Source organism: Drosophila nasuta, chromosome 2R (genome assembly GCF_023558535.2).
Source record: "Drosophila nasuta strain 15112-1781.00 chromosome 2R, ASM2355853v1, whole genome shotgun sequence".
Lineage (NCBI taxonomy): Eukaryota > Metazoa > Arthropoda > Insecta > Diptera > Drosophilidae > Drosophila > Drosophila nasuta.
Window position 1 is genome coordinate 32,507,823 of NC_083456.1, and position 19,978 is coordinate 32,527,800.

The 19,978-nt window shown below is 39.8% G+C and overlaps 1 protein-coding gene across 2 annotated transcripts in view; it reads right to left on the reverse strand.

Annotated features, from left to right (window-relative positions):
- Positions 1-503: 503 nt before the first annotated feature.
- Positions 504-19,978, reverse strand: part of LOC132784468 (uncharacterized) — a 47,012-nt gene continuing 27,537 nt past the window's right edge. For both annotated transcript variants that reach the window (XM_060790101.1, XM_060790102.1), the window contains exons 2-7: positions 13,931-14,429; positions 7,363-8,117; positions 7,157-7,292; positions 4,518-4,651; positions 1,919-2,147; positions 504-1,816 (exon numbers count right to left, since the gene is read on the reverse strand). In XM_060790101.1, coding sequence (XP_060646084.1) covers positions 1,710-1,816; positions 1,919-2,147; positions 4,518-4,651; positions 7,157-7,292; positions 7,363-8,117; positions 13,931-13,985 — 1,416 coding nt within the window. In that variant the 5' untranslated portion in view covers positions 13,986-14,429 and the 3' untranslated portion in view covers positions 504-1,709. The remainder of the gene's footprint in view (positions 1,817-1,918; positions 2,148-4,517; positions 4,652-7,156; positions 7,293-7,362; positions 8,118-13,930; positions 14,430-19,978) is intronic.

The following is a 19,978-nucleotide window of genomic DNA, read 5'->3' on the forward strand; positions in this document are numbered from 1 at the left end:
TTACGCGCGCGCCTAAAAGTATGCACGCAATTTTTTCATTTCTACGTGCTGCTTCCTCTTCCGTCTGTGTCTATGTGTGGGTTTATATATATGTATGTGAGTGCCGCGAGCTGCGGTTTGTTTGCACACAAACATTTGAGCTGAGCTGCTCGCTTTTTGTGTTCGCACTCGCCGCGCATATAATTCTTGTATCTTTTATTTTGTTGCAGCAGCCTCTCGCCTTCTCTCTCTTTCTTTCGACACCTGTGCAACAACTTTGCTGCGGTTTTACAGGTGTTAATGTTTGTTATTTAGCCCGAGCCCGAGTCCGACGCGTGCTGCGCGTGTCTGCAGTAGATAAAAGTAAATACGAATTAAAATGCACTCATATGAGAAGCGGCGACCCCAAGCTATGAGAATAAAAGGCAAACCACGCATTTCGTTTTCACATTTATATATATTCATTTATATATATATTTTAAACACTTAAGATAGAGGAAGAGAGAGGGAGTCAGAGTGTGTATGTTTGTATATGTATATGTCGGTGTCTATGTGTGTGTGTGTGTGTGTGTGTGCGGGACGTCAGATCGTTAATATTATTATACTTAATACTTTAGCTTAGCTTAAGCACTACAAACAATTCAATTGATGTTGTTTCTGTTTACCGAATGAATCAACTAGAAATCAAAATTCACTTACAATCTAATTTACAATGATTTACTCCATAACATATTCGTATATTAAATCGCGTGTGTACTCTTAATTCTAGACCCAAAACTTAATTCCAGAAAATCAAAGACGAAATCTAATCTAATAATCAACATCACATTATATTTATTCTTGCGGTAATTCAGTTTTAATATTGAATAAAAAACCCATAAAAAGAAAATTAATTGAATGATAGTGATAAAAACTCTTATTGCCTCAACTTATTTATATAAATATTCAAATTGAAATTGACTCAAATGTGTATGTGTGTGTGTGTGGTACATTTGAGGTTTCAAATTTGCACTATGCTTTGGTTTCATTGAATTATTTACACAGAAACTACGCTCAACTATCCTTAAACTGTGTTGTTTGTTTGCAACTGGAGGGAAATGAGAGAGAGAGAGAGTGAGAGAAAAGGGTTGAGAGAGGTAGGAATCGGGTTGGGATATGATGTTGTTTTTGTCACGCAACATGTTAGATTGTTGCTAATTGGATTTCGTTTTTCGTTTCGTTTCGCCACACACACACACACACACACACACACACACACACAAACACTCACACAGTCGCACATGAAGCAAACATTTAAATAGTCGTAAATACTATGTATATAGTATTTAGTATAGAGCTGCTCTCTCCTCTTCTTCTTCTCTAGAATTTAACAGTTAATGTTAGATATGAATGTTTTTTGGTATGTATGTGTGTGTATGTGTGTGAGGGAGTCGACACATTATTTGCACTAGATTTACCACATTTTCTATTCTGGCTTTTCGCTTTCCATTTTTCCATTTTTGCATCATTTCGGAATCGTTTCCTACACTTTACTTTGTTGATTGCCGTGGGAATCTCTCCTTCAGTTAATCCATTATCGATTATCAGTTATCGACTATCCGCTATCGGTCTATCGGTTATCGCTTAGAAACTAAAGATATTACACTTAAAGTATACAAAATCACCATTTATGCTCTGCAATTGCAATTGAATTGAATTGAAAATCATTTTAAGAACTTTGGAATTCGTCCTTAGGTGAGTTCCGGACTGAGCAGCCACTGTCCGATGCGCGCCAGGATGATGGTAATGGTCAGCAATCGCAATAGATTGCTCTCCGCTTGTCCCGCTGCACTTCGCACTGTGGGGCAAAAACAATCAGAAGTTGTAGTGTCTGTGTTTCCTCTGTGTGTGTGTGTGTGGGTGTGTGTTGTGTGTTCTCATTTGGCAATTTTACACATACCCAGGAGCATGGTCTCGCGATTGTCAATGATGCCGGGGCGTCGCTGTAGAACGCTCTCCTTGCCGCCCTTCCACAGCACCGGCGATATGCTGGCCAGGCACTTGACGCGCATGTCGCCATCGTGAAAGTGACGCGGCTCCAGCTCCAGCTGCAGACCCAGCGTCGAGGTGATTAGTCCGTGTTTGTGCACGATGTCGTTGTATTTGTGCAGGAAGTGTTCATCCAGTATCTGCAAGGTAAGCCCAGACATGCACATTGTTCAGTTCACAGTTCTCGTTTCTCTGTTCTCTGTCCTCTGTTCTATGGTAATATGTTTGTCCTCTGCTCTGTCTCTCCCTCTCTTCTGTCCTCTACCCCGGTTTTTTATTTAGTTGAAAGCTAAACGATGTTCCACGTTATGCCCGCATTGCATTTTATTATTAAACACACGAACGACGTAACACACGGCGTATGGGTGACGACAACAAAGATGCGCTTCAGTCTCTTCTGATGGAGGGTGTGACAGACATGTCTGGCAAATGCTGCAGGGCTGCAAATGGTTCTTTTGTACGCAGCCCTGACCCCAAACGAATGAGTGAGTGAGTGAGGGGGGAAAAGAGCTCGTGTCTCAACTGAAGGTTACAATTACCAGTTCACTCAGACGCTTTATAATTCCTTCCTTTTAATTTTGCTGCTGTCAGCAACTTGTAGGCGGGGCAGAGGCAGGCTGTGTTGGCAGCCACTTGCCTCACACATTATGAGGCAGCAGTTACGTTATGTGTTGCAAGCGAAATAAGAGTGAGAGAGCGAAGCGAAAGAAAAAAAATGAAGTCATTTGCGCAGACCCCGACGCAATAAATAACAAAAATACGGTGAGCAGATACAAAATGTGAAATGCTCAAATAAATAGCTTGAACTTTTTGCAGCTATATTGGATTTGAATTGAGTGCGGATTGAGCAAGCGAGGGGAAGCGGCAGCATCAGTTTGCCACTTGCCACTTGCCACTTTTGCGAGCGGAATTGTTGCCATTTGTTATGCGATTGGTTCGCCATTCTTTATGGCGTCCATAAAAATTACAAAGCTCTTGAATTCCAAAGTTGAAAGCAAGTTTAAAGGCATAAATTAAACGCGCTGTCTGCCGTCTTCTTCTTCTCGTTCTCGCTTTCTCTCTCTCTCACGGACTGACAGAATAAACATGCTGCAGATGCCAGAGAAGCTGTCCTGCATGTCCTGACACAAAGCGAGGGAGGGAAGAAAGCAGAAAGCAGGGCAGGCTCTGTAAATTGAGGGCATTTAAAATGCCTATCGCATGCCAAGGATGAGAGATCGAGAACGAATGTTAAATAAAAGTATCCAAGGCATTTTGTGGGCAAACCGTAGAGAGCACAAAACAAACTAGAAGCAGAAATTATAAGCTTTTTTCAGTCTCGAAATATTTCTAAATATTCGTTTACTCTGATGGACATTCATTATAAATAACACAAATAGCTTTTCCTCCGCTCTCTCTCTGTCTCTCGTTGCTTTCAATTGCAGTCTGCAGCTCAGCTCAGTATAAATACAAACAATGTTTTGTAGCAGTGAAAAGCTGCTAGACGAATGTTTTTCTGTTTTTGTCTATTTTATATTCTGGTTGTTTTATTTTCTCAGTAAGATGAGATGCGACCGAGATGTGAGCTGGGAATAGAATATCCCTATTGTCGTAAGGCAAATAAACCCGGGAAACGTGCCTAATCGCACTTATTGATTTTTCTCTTTCGTATTTATACAAAGTGGCCACAGGACAGGGACATCGCAAGGCCTACGCAACAGCGACTAGAGGTTAGATGCGGGACGGAGGAGAGGAGGCTGGAACATGGTAGAGTGAACTAACTTGTACCTTAACGGCTCGATTCACACAATTTGAGTACCATGTAGTCGTTGACTATAAAATGCAATAAGGGACCACAGTCCCAAAGTTCAGCCTCGCTCTCTTTCTCTCTCTCTGTCAGGACACATCCCGTTCCCTTTCCCTTTCCCATTTTCCTTTCTCTTGCCCTGCTCCAGTTCGACAGCCGTTTCGTGTTCCGGCTACACAGTAGACGTGTAACGAGCTTTCAGCCAGATGGATGGCCCAGCTACACACCTACAGACAACTAACAACATGCCATAAACCATGCCAAGGCTTTGCCTATAGACCAGGCAGGCACCCCGGGTGAGGGGGGGAGGAGCAGAGGTTGTCTGTAAAGCCAAAAGCCTGGTCGGTTACATGATTTTTGCTCATGAAATAATTTCTACCACCTACATTGGCAGCTGTGCCAGGGATTCGGACAAGCCTCCCAACCTCTCCTTCCCTTCCTTTTCTCCATTCCCAGTCCCTCCCCCTGCTCTTCTTTTTACTGCCTTGTTGCTCCACCTGCCGCGGTCCATTGTTTGCTGCGTTGTTAGGAGCTTAAATATTTACTGTATGCATAATTTCAACATTTTTTGTTTGGGGCCAAACTTCGCTTCGCCCTTTCTCCCCCCTCTGATTAGTATGGACGCGTTTGAGCGCAAAAAGGCATAAAATGAACACACACTCCCCCCTCGAAAAAAAACGAATAAAAAGGTAAAATAGAAAGGTGGCTGAGCACACAGACTTACCGGTTGCTCATTGACGAACCATTGCAGATGCGAGGCGGGATGTGATTTCCCCGATGTGCAGTTTAAGCTGAGATATTCTCCGATTTGATACTGATACTGTTGTCCCCTTATATGAGGTCCGTCACGTGGCAAAACTGAAAGTGCATTTAAAACACGTTAGACATTAGAATTAGCGAATAACAATAATAATAATAATAATAATACGAGTGTCATAAATAAGCGTTCTGTTGACATTCGACGTAATCCTATTGTGAGGTCTATTAATTAGTTTTCTATTTACGCTGCTGGCTGCGCGCAGATAAAAGTATTTGTAAAGCCATGTTAAGCAAATACAGTCGACCCGCTTCCATTTTCAATATTGAGTCCACTTTCGCACACATGCATATGCATGTTGCATATATAAATTCATTTTTCGGGGCCCTCCAATATTCCCATTCTCCACTCACAGACAGTCAACTGCCAGCTGAGTGGGACGAAAGTGCACAAAAATGAAAATTAAACGAATAAAAAGCTAAAGTCGAGTGTGCTAGACTGAGAGATACTCGCTACTAAAAAATATACCAAGTTTATATACCGAAAAAATACTACAATATACCGAAGAACATATTTAGTATATCTATAAAGTTCCTGCTACACATTTTCAATAAAACTATATTCTAAAAATATACTAAATTTATATACCGAAAAATACTAAATTATATTTTGTATATCGATGTAGGACAAGCTAGACATGTTGAATAAAACAATTTAAAAAAATATACCAATTTAATATACCGAAAAAATACCACAATATACCGAGGAACATATTTGGTATATCTGTAAAGATCCTACTACACATTTTCAATAAAACCACATTCTAAAAATATACTAAATTAATATACCGAAATTACTAAATTATGCTTGGTATATAGAGCTACCCATGTTGAATAAAACAATATTCAAAAAATATACCAAATTAATATAACGAAATAATACAAAAATATACTGAGACTGTATTTGGTATATCGACATGGTCAAGAAACCTATATTCTAAAAATAAAAATATATATACTGAAAGTACTAAAATATACCAAGTGCTTTATTTAGTATATAATACCAGGCAAAATGACTAATGTTCAATAAAACCATATTAAAAAAATATATACCAAATTAATATACCAAAACATACTAAAATATACTGAAAGCTATATTCAGCCTTCCAGATTGTCTTACAAAATTATTTCTTAAATAAATTCTATAATTTTTACTACTGTAAATACTGTAGCCTCCTTCTGGGTGTTACATTTATTTCCGGCAGCCACAAAGTTATAATACCCTTCTACCTTACACCGTAGCGGGTACAACTACACATATATACAATAAATAAAAAATAACACTAATACTACACAAAATATGCTGTGCATGGCCTGGCTGCGGAAATATCCATTAAAATGGCATTTCAACTTATAAATCGCCGGCTTGGACCAATGGCCATAACCTTTTTTTTTTTTGGTATACCAGGCGAACCTTCCTTCTACCTTCCACCTTCCCCATCTCGCAACCCAACCGGTGTTGTAAAATTTACGTATTCCCTTTGTAACTGCAGATGTACATGGCTCTCGGTTTTAACAACATGCATGTATGAATACGTGTCTATGTCGAAGTATGGCGCAGAGCGCAAAAACTGAGAGCAATAAACGATAAAAATACACACGAACGTGGAATTACAGCACTGTTCACTGTTCACAGTATGCAGAATACAGTTTACAGTAAAACCCCTGTTATAGAACCCAAGCTTATAAATGGCATTTTAAAAGCCTTTCAAATGCATTGCAAACAACTCAGCAGGCGGCATAAAACAACGCTGGAAATTTTCCTCAACTTTTTGTGTTCATTGTTGTTGTCGGCAAACGAAATGAAAATATGAAGAAATTTGTACCCGAACTGCCAAATAATTGCAATTTAATTCTCTCTGTTTTACGCGCACTACTTGAATCCATAAATTCTTGAACCAACGAAATTTCTACGCGAAATACGAAATAATTTTAATGTAATTCTTTCTCTTAAATTCTTCAACTAAAGAAGAATTTAGAGAGGTAGTTTGAAATATTTTTTTTATAGTTTCGGAATGCACTTTCAACTATTTATTACATTCCATTTTGAAAGCATTAACGCTGAGTTATGTGCGTCGGGGAAAAAAGTGCAAAATATTTTAATACCAATTAAATGAAGCTTCGCACGATAAATAAAATATGAAGTTCATTTATGCAATATGCTGTAAAAAATACAACTAAAAATGCATATGAAGAATGTAAACATAAACGAGAAACAGCCAAGCGAAAAAAATATAGTACACAAATAAACATGGTTAACCGAAGTGACACAAGAAAAGAACACACACATCGAACACACAATTTGAATTGTTGTAGGAAATGTATGTACAATGAATGCATGTGTGTGTGTTGTGGTGAGTATTTGTTTACAAATTCAATATTTGTCAGTAATTGCAGTGGAAATTTTTGTGCAAATATTTGCAGGATATTGGTCAGAGAGAGCGAGCGAGAGCGAAAGCGAGTTTGTTAGGTAATGTTTTACACAGCACCGAATGTGGAAGTAATAAATTCAAGGGGAGGCAAGAGAAGACAAAGCTCTTTACTTACATACAATATCCATGCGACCCTCGCCCTGTACAGATGAGAAATTTGGCGCCTCGGCGGAGATTTCACAGCGATAGAGACCCGTCGAGTTGAGGGTGAGGCCACGAAGCAGCACGCGACTGGCGTCGGATAGTTCCTCCTACAAGGGGGAGAGGAGACAATGTTAGCTAGGGACAAGGCAAAAAGCATTTCGATAGGCGGTTACTTACAATCACGCGCACGCCATCCACGCGATAGCTGGTCTTGGGGGGGCGGGTCTTTGGCACATAGCGATAGAACTCCTCGTTGTCCTTGTACCATTTGATGGCATACAGCGCCTCGCCCTCCTCCTGCGGCTGCTCCTCCTCGTCTTCCTCCTCATCGCTCGCCTCGTATCTGTCCTCGCCGCGCTCAAACTCTGGCACATACGCCACCGAACCGCTAGAGGCGACACTTCCACCGCCACCGCCCGTCGAGTGCTGACCTCCGCCATTGTGTATGCTGGCGCCGACACGGCCGCCCAAATATCCGGATGCCGCACTGCCCCGATAGACGCTGTGACCGTACGGCGACTGCTGCGGCAGAGGCGGACTGTGACCTCCGTCTGTCTGGCTCTGATACTGTCTCATCGCCTGCGGCTGATGCTGCTGACGACGCTGCAGATGCTGTCGCTGGCTGTTCTGGTTCTGACTCTGACTCTGATGCTGCATGCGACGATACGTCGACTGCCGATGGTCGACATCCGTGTCCATGTCCACGTAATGAGCATCGCCATTATGCGGATATCGATCTCGACCGTATTCCCTTTCCCTATCTCTTTCTCTATCTCTGTTCCGATCGTGTTCGCGCTCGCGATGCCCCTCGTTGGTCATGTGTGGTCCGTGGGTGCGATTCAGTTCGTATTGGCACTCGAGGAAGGCTGATTCACCGCGCATCTTATACGCGGGTATGGAGACCTTGATCATGCGCAGCCCCAAAGCGAAACCTGCCAGAATGGAGAGAGAGTGAGGATAATTGTTAGTCAATTGCAATGCAAGTTTGTGTGAAATAAATACACGAAAAAGTGGCAGCCAGCATAACATATGTGAAAAAGGATGCGCGCATTGTCCTGGCCAAATACGTTGGCCATTTTTAAATCGACCAACGAACGGACTTCCCTTGTTTTATTATCCAATAGCTGCGCAGCTCGTAAATATTCATAAATGAGTGCGTAATCGGGCTTAATCCTTTGTAAAATTATGACGCCGGTTGCCACATCGCACATCCTGGCCACAAATTACGCAGCCAGCGAGAGAGAGAGAGCATGGGCAAGGGCTGTGCTACAGGATATTGGCCCCCATTTCCTCATCTAACCTTTATATCAGCAGAGCAGAGCAGAGAGGAGAGGAGAGGAGAGGACGTGCTCATACAGCGTTAAATTAGAAAACCAGCTCAACATTTTGCCTCTTTAATATAAATATTTTAATAGCCAGCACACACAAAACTGGACTGAATGCCTGGCTATTAAGTTAAAGCCAACTTCATTTCATCGGCATAAACTGGGGCAATTTGGAGCGTTGCCAAAGACCAAAGCGATGCTCAGTCAGTCAGTCAGTGAGTTGCTTCAGTTGCTTCTTTCAGGCAGCGAAATTCATTTGGATTAATTAGATTGGACATTAATAAGCCACGTGCATATTTTATGACAACAATTAACATTATTTGGCATGTAAGCGCGAAACGAGAAAGCGAAAAGGGGAATGGGGAATGCAAAGGAGGCCTTTATGGCCAAATATGTAATTAAATTGATAATTTCAACGAGCCAAGGAATGAGCTCTAGCTGCTCTCCGCTCTTCTCTTCTCTACTCTTGCGACTTCAAAGTCGCCTACGTAATTTTAATAAAATTATACAGCTCGTCCGTGTGCCACAAAACAAGCACAATACTCCACCGAGGAGTGGGAGGAGAGATAAGAGATGGGAGTCAGGAGAGACCGTAGAGACGTAGAGCAAGTAGCAGCTGTCTTTGTCTGTGATATATGTATACACCCACAGTATGTACTCGGTATAAAGAACACAAAGCAGCAGCGCTGACAATGCAAACACATGTCATTTTGGCTACATTACAAAGTGTCTTAATATTAATTAAAAGCAGCAAAGCTTGCACGCAACCACCAACAACAACAACGAGAATGACAACAACAACAATAACAACTACAGCGAATGCGAGGAACAAAAGCAAAGGCAGCAAAAAAGAAGGATGACGACAATAAGCATGAGGTACACTATGGTACTGTGGGACACATATGTATGTTAGACGAGGAAACAAGTAAGAAAACTCCTGTCGACTGTGCTCGACTCTGAGATATCGGCTACCCATATTTGATGAAAGCAAAAATAGAGCAAATTAATATACCACAAAATACTAGCAATATATACCTAAGGCTATATTTGGTGTATTTATATAGTACTACATTCAAAATATACCATTTTAAAATATACCAAAAAAAATTAAAAATATACCAACGGCTATATTTGCTATATTTATATAGTACTACATTCAAAATATACGATTTTAAATTATATATATAAATTTATATACCAAAAAAATAAACCAACGAACATATTCGCTATATTTACATAGCACCACAAGTACATAACAAAATTTCATTTTCAATTTTGAAATATATTGTAACAAATTAATATACCACAAAAATACTAAAAATATATTAAAGGCTATATTCGATGCACTTATATTATATAATACTACATTCAAGTTATACCATTTGAAATTTTAAAATATACCGAATTAATATAACACAAAATACTAAAAATTTACTATAGGCTATATTCGATGTACTTATATAATACTACATTCAAATTATACCATTTAAAATTTTTAAATATACCACATTAATATACCAAAGATACTAAAAATTATACCAGCGGCTATATATTTCGTATATTTATATAGTACTTAAAGTACATTCAAAATATACTATTTTAAATATTAAAATATATCAAATTAATATACCACAAAAATACTGCCCATTGTGAATAAACGCAAAAATATACCAAATTTGATATACCACAAAATACTAAAAATATACTATAGGCTATATTCGATGTACTTATATAATACTACATTAAAATTAAACCATTTAAAATTTTAAAATATACCAAATTTGGTATATTACCAAAGAGAGTAAAAATATAACAGCGGCTATATTCGGATATTTATGTAGTACTAAAAGTACATTCAAAATATTAAATATTCAAACATATATAATGTGTATACCTCAAAAATACTAAAAATATACTACAGTACATAGTTGGTATATTGATACAGAATATACTATATATTAGAGTCAGAGATGCCTCTTGCTGCCTGTTACAAACATTTCATGGAGGCTACTCTTTGGGTAGCGGGTATAAAAAGGTTAGCAAAATGTTACCAGAGGCAGTTGCCCCACTGTGCACTAAAATGCTGCTCAAGGAATGACTATGACATAAAAATGCTCCCACACACACACACTCGCATATCGCTCGGTCATATCGCATGTCTGTGCTGCCTCTGTCGGTGCTTTTTTGCCACAGCTGCATCTCAATTGATTATTTTTGCTATGGCCCTTCTTCTTGCCCCAGCACTCAGATATTTATGGAAATCGTAAGCGTACTTTTAGGTAAATTGAATATGCATAAACAGGTGGCAAGCGTGGCAACATCAGGGAGTGATGCAGCATGAAGTAACATCATTAAGTATGCATGATAATTTCTTTCATTAACGCATATTTAAACAAGCTAGTCCCAAGGGAGACGCTCCTCTCTCTTTAGTCTGTAGTGAAGGAACTCCTAGTGACTGTGGTCCTCCCACCTTTGTTGCCTTTGGTGTCCTGGCTTCACTTCAAATTGAACGTTTAGCATAATTCGATAAAATTGGCAAACAAAGTAAAGAGCACGGTGAACGTTAAAAGGTGGAGAGTAGAAAGTAGAAACGCAAACAAAGGCAAGAACGAACGCAGATTACGACAAGAGCCCGTAAAATAGGTTAAACCATCCAGGCAGTAACATTTCAGCGGATCTGGGCTGCAATGCATAATGAAGCACATCATTAGAAGATAAAAACACCGGCCTAAAAATCTATCGAAGCGGCGTCGGCCACCGAAAATCCCGCGTCGTTCTCTGACATGGACACCCTGAAAGGGGCTCAACATTACACCGCTAATGAGTTCCTCGCTCTTTGCAGCAATTATGCGGCACCAGCAGCAGACCCAACAACAGAAAGAAAAACTTTGCGTTATCTGGCAAAACGTTTAACGTGGAAATTTGCTGGCAGTGTCGGGAACAAAGCGTATCGGTGGAAAGTTCTACGAGAAAACTGTCAAACTGTTGGAAACACAAAAACAAACGTTGTCAGAGGCAATCGGAGACGCAGCTCATTAAGAACCTCTCTCCCTACTGGGTTGTTGTTGTGGAAATTCAAGTGTCTAGACTTCATTAAAATGTACATCTATCACACCATTCCATTCCACTCTCTATGCATAATTATGAGGTATTGACATTTTTAATTCGTGTTTAAAAAACAATTAGTGCCTGTGCTTTGCTCTCCTCAGCCTCGGCCTCGAGGGGCAGCAAAAGTTGCTAAACTTTTGCTCAACTGAAACTGAAAGTGAAGTTCATTACGCGTCTCGCTGGCCTTGTGCTAAATAAGCAAACAATTCTATTAAAAAAAAACAGAGAAGGAGAAGGAAAATATGAGAGCAAGGTTCGAGGAAAAAAAAAGCTAAGCGAAATTGTAATGAAAAAGCCTTTGGGTTAGTTTGCAGTAAGCGAGCAGCAACAAAGGCGATGCAAGAGACCGCGTTTATATTCCATAGAGAAACAGCCACGACAACAGCAACAACAACAACAACAACAAAAAGTGTGCAACAGTTTTGAAGCGCGCTCAAAGGCAACACACACACAATATCAGATGCATACACACACTCACTTGGTGCTCTTATACTCGTATAGCAGACAGACGATACTCATACGCCCCGTTGCAGCGCGCGATTGCGTGTGCATTTTTGTTTAGCGCCACCACAGCGTCAACAACAGCAGCAACAACAACAAACAAATCTGTGCAAGCGCTTCTGATGTATTCAAGTTGACACAAATCTGGCGCAAATCCGCACACAAACAAAAAGCGACAGCGACAATGCAACTTTAAGCGAGTCTGACATGACGAGCGAGCGAGCGAGCGAGCGTTGCAAGTGCACCGCTTACGTCACTGAGCATGTGTGTTGGTGTGTGTGTGTGCGTTGGTGGAACACTGAGAAAAAGTACTCATGACTTTTAGGAAAAACATTTATGAATAAAATAGCAAGCATGACAGCAGAAAAGAAGCTGAAACAAGCGACTGACGAGCGACGAAATTAAAAGCGAAATAACAGAAAATATTATTTACCCGAACAAAGGGGGAAATTGCGTAAGTGTGTGTGCGAGCGTGTGTGTGTGTGTGTGTGGAAGGGGGAATGGAAAACTTTCATTGTTGTTTTAAGCTGACTCGTAATTGAAAAAGTAATAACAATAACAGCAGCTACAGCAGCAGCTACACAACTGTGATGAGCTCAGCACAAAACATATGTTCATGCCACGGGGCGTATGTGTAATTTGTTGTGTATGCCCGCGTGAGTGCGGAGTGTGTTCCCACTTTAAGGCGATTCATTTGAACCCATTTAGGATTAAATAATACCCTAATGTGCAGCAGCTTCCCGCATGCAACCTGCTCAACATTCTACGCTCTCTCTTCTGTTACACAAAACCGAACCGAGGCGAAGCAGGACATTGGACGCAGGACGCAGGACGATGAATAGAACGTGCCATCGGGTGGCACGTTCGACAAACAATTTGCTGACGTTGCATAAAACTAGCTAACGCCGCTTCTCTGTTGCCAATGAGTTAAGAGGATGCTGAATGCAGCACCTGCTGCAATTCCTCATCAGTTCGCTTTTCCCCTCTCCCTCTCCCCATTCCCAAGCTGCTTTGACTGATTTGTGTTGCGTGTTGTGTGTGAGCTCAGTGTATGCACTTTAAGTACGATTACATATTTGCAAAATGAAATGGAACTTATTGCAATGGCAGCTGCAACTCCCTCAGCTGTGTGCCACATATATCGACTGATTTCTTTAGGGAACACAGCACACACACATTTCGCATGCCACATGCCACATGGCGCATGCCACATGACACAGGCAGAGGCAGAGGCAACATGCGTGTGTGGCTTTAATTTAGAAGCATCGACTTTCAATTGGGCCAACTTAAAACCCAAACTGACAGCTCGCTCAACAGGCGGCCGAAAATTCTATTAAAAATGATCATGTTTTATTTAAAATCTACTGCAAAATGTGTCCTTCGCAATGGAGGAGGAGAGAGGAGAGGAAAGAGCGGAGGGCAGGTGAATACCTGACTTCGTTCTGGCTGGCTTATTTGTATGCGCGCTGCGTGTCGCATACACAGGAAAAATAACCGAAATAAGCGAAACGAGCAAACTTTGGGAGGAAGAAGAGGCAAGGCAAAGGGGTGGAGGGTTGCCAGGGGGGGGTGCCAATGGGCTGCACGCACGCAGAGACAACCATGTGTGTGTGTTGGGAGTGTGTGTGTGTGTGTATTGAGGTGTTAAAACGCCACAAGTGACTTTGTTCAGCAGTTACAATTTGCTTTTTATTGACTTGGAAGGTGTCGAGACTCCCGCATCGTGTCGCTCCCTAGTTTCTCCCTTCCCTGCTTCCCCCCCACCCCTTTAACCGCCCTTCAATTGAGCATACTTTTTTTTTCGCACTCACCTTGTAGCAAACAGCAAATGAGCACAATAATGGATATATCGTTTATGTGTTTCATATTTATGGCATAATAATCCCATACGCTCCTCTAATGATATGTCGCTGTCGCCCTTCCTTTAGCCTTGTGGGCGTGGCTTACTTGGATTAAGCTCGACTTCCAAGTTAAAGTTTTCTCTGATTTCTCTTTGTAAGCTGTTTTTCCTGCCGATTTAAGTGATTTTCTCTCTCCTCCGTTTTTGTTTCTTTTTGATAGTTCGTCGGATTTAGTTTTTGTGCCTTTTGTTTATGGCTTTTGTTGGCAATGTTGTTTACTTTACTTTACTTTTGTTTTCGTTTCTCTCTCTTAGTTTTGTTTGTTCTTGTTGTGCTTATTACATTGCACAAGTTTTCGCATAAATTTCGGCCTGTTGCCGTTCACAATTGGCTTAGTTGAGAGGAGCTTCAAGTCCAGGTCCCATGTGTGTGGGCATCTGCAACTGTCTCATTAAATGCGAGTCAAAGTCTGGAAAAAAATAAGAGAGAGAGAATAACACAAATGAATTCAATTTGAAGTTGTATAATTTATGCAAATGCATTGTCATCTGGCACTAACGCAAACAAAAATAATCTTCAAAAAGAATCGGCGAATTATTAATACGAAAAACAAATCAATTGAAATTCTGATTTCCTATAAACATTTTTGCCTTTAAAACACGAGTTCATAAGCAGCTTTTTTTGGGGGATTTTTAATAAATTTCAAGTACTTCTCGTTACATTTCTATGTAGTGAATTAAAGAAGCATAAAGAACATCTGTCTCACAATAAAATCAAATGTTCTTTTCTGTTTTTTCGGCCACCGAGCAAACGAACAACTGTTATTGATTTTCATGAGCAGTTCAAGGACTCTTTCGGGAATTGCTTCCTTGTCGATGACAGAAAATAGAAAGAGCAGAGACTTTGGCTTGACATTTGCGACAAGTAAAATATTCATTCATATATATGATATGACCAAAAGACGTTGTGTAATTATGTGACAGTTATGTGTTTTGTGTTTTGTGTGTGTTGTCAATGAATTCATCAAAATTAACTTGATTGCAGGCGATTTGTCCATAAATAAACTGCTAAATATCAAAGCCAAATATAAAGCGTGGCACGCAACAAACTGTGGCACTTTGCGTGCCTCCAATTTGAACTGTGATATTTCACAATGCTGCATTCGTTGGAAACTCGAATCAAAGCAAAGTAAAGTCGCAAATCGCCTTAGCAAAATATAAATATGTATGTGAAGGAATATCAAATGTTCGTTCGCTCTTTCAAGAGCTCATGAAATGTGCATAAATCCGCCGCACAAGGAAAGGACGAAACGAAACGAAACATTTGGCGGCGGCGGCTTTATGCGACCTTTAATGAAATACGAATCAAAATCAGAAGTAATCATAAAACGAAAAAACGTGGCATAGCGAAGCAAATGTAAACGCCAAATAAACTGTGACAAAGTCGTTGCTCTGCCTCCCATCTCCCCTCTCTGCCTCCGCCTCCTCTCCGCCTGTGCCTCATTCTTTTCACATTTCGCAACTGAAACTTTTTTGATACTTTTTGTCCACAGTTGCAGATGAATTTGCCTGTTTCTCCTCTGTTCTGTTCTGTTCTCTGTGCCCCGGCGCGACATTATGCGCAGTTGCTGCAAAGTTTGTCGAGTTCTTTGCATACACTTTGCTCCGGGTATTGCCAATTTGCTGTCGACTCTATAAACTATTGAATTGATAGTGTGTCAGTTGATTGAGAGAAAGAGAATTTATAACTGATCAGTTCGCTAGCAAATAAAGTGTCGCAGAACAAATGACTTCAATCAAGAAGTAGTAAAAACAAATAAGAAATCTACAATATGAGTGTGCTCGACTGTGAGATACCCGATGCCTATATTGAATACAAAACAGTGCGGTATTAATTTGAAAATATACAAAATAAATATACCACAAAAATACTAAAAATACTAAAGACCACTACATTAAAAATATACCACTTGAAATTAAAAAATATACCAAATCAATATACAACAAAAATACTAAAGATTACATTTGGTGTATTTATATACTACATTCAAAATATACCATTTTAAATTTAAAATATACCGAATTAATATACCACAAAAATACTAAAAATACCAAAGACTACATTTGGTATATCTATATACTACATTAAAAATATACCATTTTAAATTTTAAATATACCGAATTTCAAAATACCGGAAATATACCAAAGGTTATATATATAAAATAATACATTAAAAATATACCAAATCGTCAAAATAATATACCGCAAAAATACTAAAAATAATACAGACCACTACATTAAAACATACCATTTTAAATTTGAAATATACCAAGTTAATATGCCGCAAAAATACTAAAAATACCAAAGACCACATTTGGTATATTTATATAGTGCATTAAAAATATACCATTTTAAATTTTAAATATACCAAATTACAAAATACTGAAAATATACCAAAGGTTAAATTTGGTATATTAATATAGTAATTCATTAAAAATATACCAGATTGTCAGTCAAAGCAACTAAGAAGGGCTTTAAAATATGCCAAATTAGTATACCACAAAATACTGAGAATATACCAAAGGTTATATTTGGTATACTAATATAGAAATACATTAAAAATAAACCAAATCGTCAGTCAAAGCAACTAAGAAGGTCTTTATAGAGTCAAAGATGCATCCTTCTGCCTTCTACATTCATTTCCTGCACACACAAAGTTATAATACCCTTCTGCACTATGGGTAGCAGGTATAAAAAAAGTTTGCAAGAGTATTTGATGTGCTGCTTTTTGCTGAATAGCTGCGCTTTCTTCAATTTTATGCCGTTTCTACGGCGTTCGCAATTGTTTTTGTTGCTATCTCGAGTTGAAAGCGCTGCGCCTGCGATTATGCAGCAAAAACTTTGCCAGCTCCAGCGCCAGCGACGTCATTTTGCATTGCAAAGCGCGGGCAACTCAAATTGGGTTGCTCGACGACGTCGCTGGCGAAGCGACGAAAGTTTCTGAATTGACGGCATGACTGAATGCATAAGGGGCCAGCGCAAAGAAACACAAACTAGATAGAGAGCAAGAGAGAAGAGAGGAGAGGTGAATGGAGTTCTGTACAGTTAGTGGAAATCTGCGTTAATGCAGCTAGCAGCATTTTTCCGCTGCATTTTGCCGCAAAGTTGGCTAATTTTTAAGTTGTTTAAATATGTGCAAACATCGCACGACAAATGTAATTCGTCTTTGCCTCGGTTTTGTGCAGTTGAAGTTCGCAATTCGGATTGAGGTTTTTGTTTTTGGGGTTTGAGGTTGGTCCATGGAAAATGCGAAAATTCTGTGCGATTGCCTCGTTTGCTGGCTGGCGAAAAGTTTTCTAGTTTTATCTGACGACGATATTAGAATGCAGTTTTCATTCCCACAAACAACTGCGACTACTGCGGCTGCCGTATTTGCTTTTTGTCTCATGTCCTATTCAAGCTCATCTCTCTGTCTCTCTTTCTCGCTTTGCCTACAACTCTATCTCGGTCTTTGTCTCTATTAACAACTTTGTTGTGGTTGTCGCTGACTCTGCTGCCGCTGCTGCTGCTGCAGCAAAAAAGTTATTAAAGCTGCAGCCGCACTTTATTATTGTGAAACAAACAGAGCAAAAACAAGCAACAGCATCACGAACTCGATCAACTTGTCCCTTTGGCTTTAGCCTGCTGCAACGACTCGAACTCGGAGTTGTTTATCTTTCAGATTGTTGTACAAACTTTTTGGGGTCATGTGTTTTCAGAGTCTCTTTGCTCTTTGCTCTTTACTCGTTGCTATCACTTATGGCCCTGCAATTGTCTGGCAAAGATGATGACAATTAATACGCAGCACTTGCTCAGATCAAGTATTCGCAGCGTAGGCAGCGTTGGCATGAATTATTTATAACTTTGCCGTTGCACAAACAGCTATCGGGCTGATAAATTAAATTTATACCCACAACCCACGACAACGCTGCCAACAACGTCCCACGAAATCCCATTTACTCAATGCTCGCCGCTTCCCTCAACTCAACTCTCTGGGCAGATGTCAAGCTGCTGCCTATTTGCGTAAATATATTGATTTTTGGCTTGACATACGACTGGGGACCCACATCAAAATTAACAAATTGACACACTTTCACACACACATACAGAAGCGATGGAGCCTGCAATTGCCTCCGCCATCGACACGATGTTGCACCTGCGGCTGGCTGTGGCATTTGCCCAAAAAACCACATTAAAATTCAGCGCGCTGCAACGATGCAACACTGCAAATTGCTGTTGGCACAAGTCAAAATGTTTGACACATAATCCAATTTAAAAATAAATTTTACATTAGCACTCAAAGCCCAATTAAAGAGATTACCCCCCAAAAATTTACACACGCTGTCAGCTGTCGAAAATGCAAACTATAAATTGAAGAGCAGGCGCCTTGCATAAATGCGTAATTACTGATTATTGCGTGTACGCATAGTATAATATATAGAATATAGAATACTCTATATTTATCTAGAACTGATTGTTTGCAGAACTATTTCTCTCTGTTCCAAAAGGTCATATGCATAATATTTGCTTTGCTCACAAATCGATTAAGCACACACACTTCTTTCTTTTCATTCATATTTAGTGGGGTCCGAAAAGGTCATTTGATTCACTAATGCATAATTAATGGTCAAAACGAGGATTGTTAGACTAATTTATTGCCCTTTCCTATTGCCAGTGGGCAATTAATTTACTATCATTCAGATAAACGAATGAAATAGCCATTAGTGTGAAGGCTTATTGAATTCATTTGCTAATATTTGAATTTTTACAAGTTCGAAGTTGCGAATTCATGAAAAATTCATAGAGAGCAGCTGCTGCCGCCGCAGTGTGTAAAATATATGAGATGGCCTATTGAAATGTGATTGGCAGTGCACAAAAAATAAGAATATCGCATATTTCGGGGGGCATATATTTCATTTTATAGTTGAACTGGAACTGTGAACCTTAACGCCCTTTGAATAGAGTGGCAAAACTCATAAAAGATACAAGCACAGTGGAATTGTGAGTGTATGAATGCGTGAGTCTGAATGAAGTGAGTAGAGTGAGTGTCACAGCAGGAACGGAAATAAACATGCATGTGCACGACAAGGACTACGTATGTACACATTTTTCTTTCGCTTTGAGTTGATAAATATCACGCATGGAAAATAAAACCAGTTTATGAGAGTATCAAATAAAACACACACACTCAAAAAAGAAACAGGAACAAGTGTGTGTGTTGGTGGGGGCCTAAAGTGTTTATGGCTTTTTTCATAGTGCGTCAACAGAGACGCAGAGAGAGAGAGAAGAGTGAGTGAGAGTGGGAATTAGCTAAGCCTAAACTAACCATTATAAATATATTATGATTGCGCCTAGATGAGAGCTAATAACCTGGCATTTAGGCACGCACACACACCACACACCTCAATCTCATTTACCACGTTTGTCATGTTTGCCTATTTAAAATTTAATAGTTACTCATTGTGTGGGTGAGCTCAACTCGCTTAACTAACAACAACTAAACAACGACTTAAATTTAAAATGGCGCATAAACGAAAATTAAATCAACGTCCAAATGAAAAGACCAGGCATAATATAATATAATATATTATACTCGCATGTGCGTACATTTAAGCAGCAATAACAACAAAAAGGAAACGACATTCATTGACAAGAAAAAAAACTTTAATTTTTAATACCAGCTCCGCTTCGTCGTCATATGAGTTTTTCCTTCCTTTGTGCGTTGCTGTTTGGTTTGGTGTTTTCTCAGGTGCAAGGCTCATAAAAAATAAATGAGCACACGGCAGAAAAATCGACAGAAGGACACAAGCAGGAGAACAACAACAACAACAACGAAAACAGCAACTCAACAAAGTTATGTTTGGGGCAGAAGCACGTTGAATGCTACCGTCTGGCCACAATTGTGTTTGTGTGAGCGAGGAGAGAAAGAAAGAGAGAGAGGGAGAGATGGAAAAAGAGGCGTCACAATCTGCCGCATTT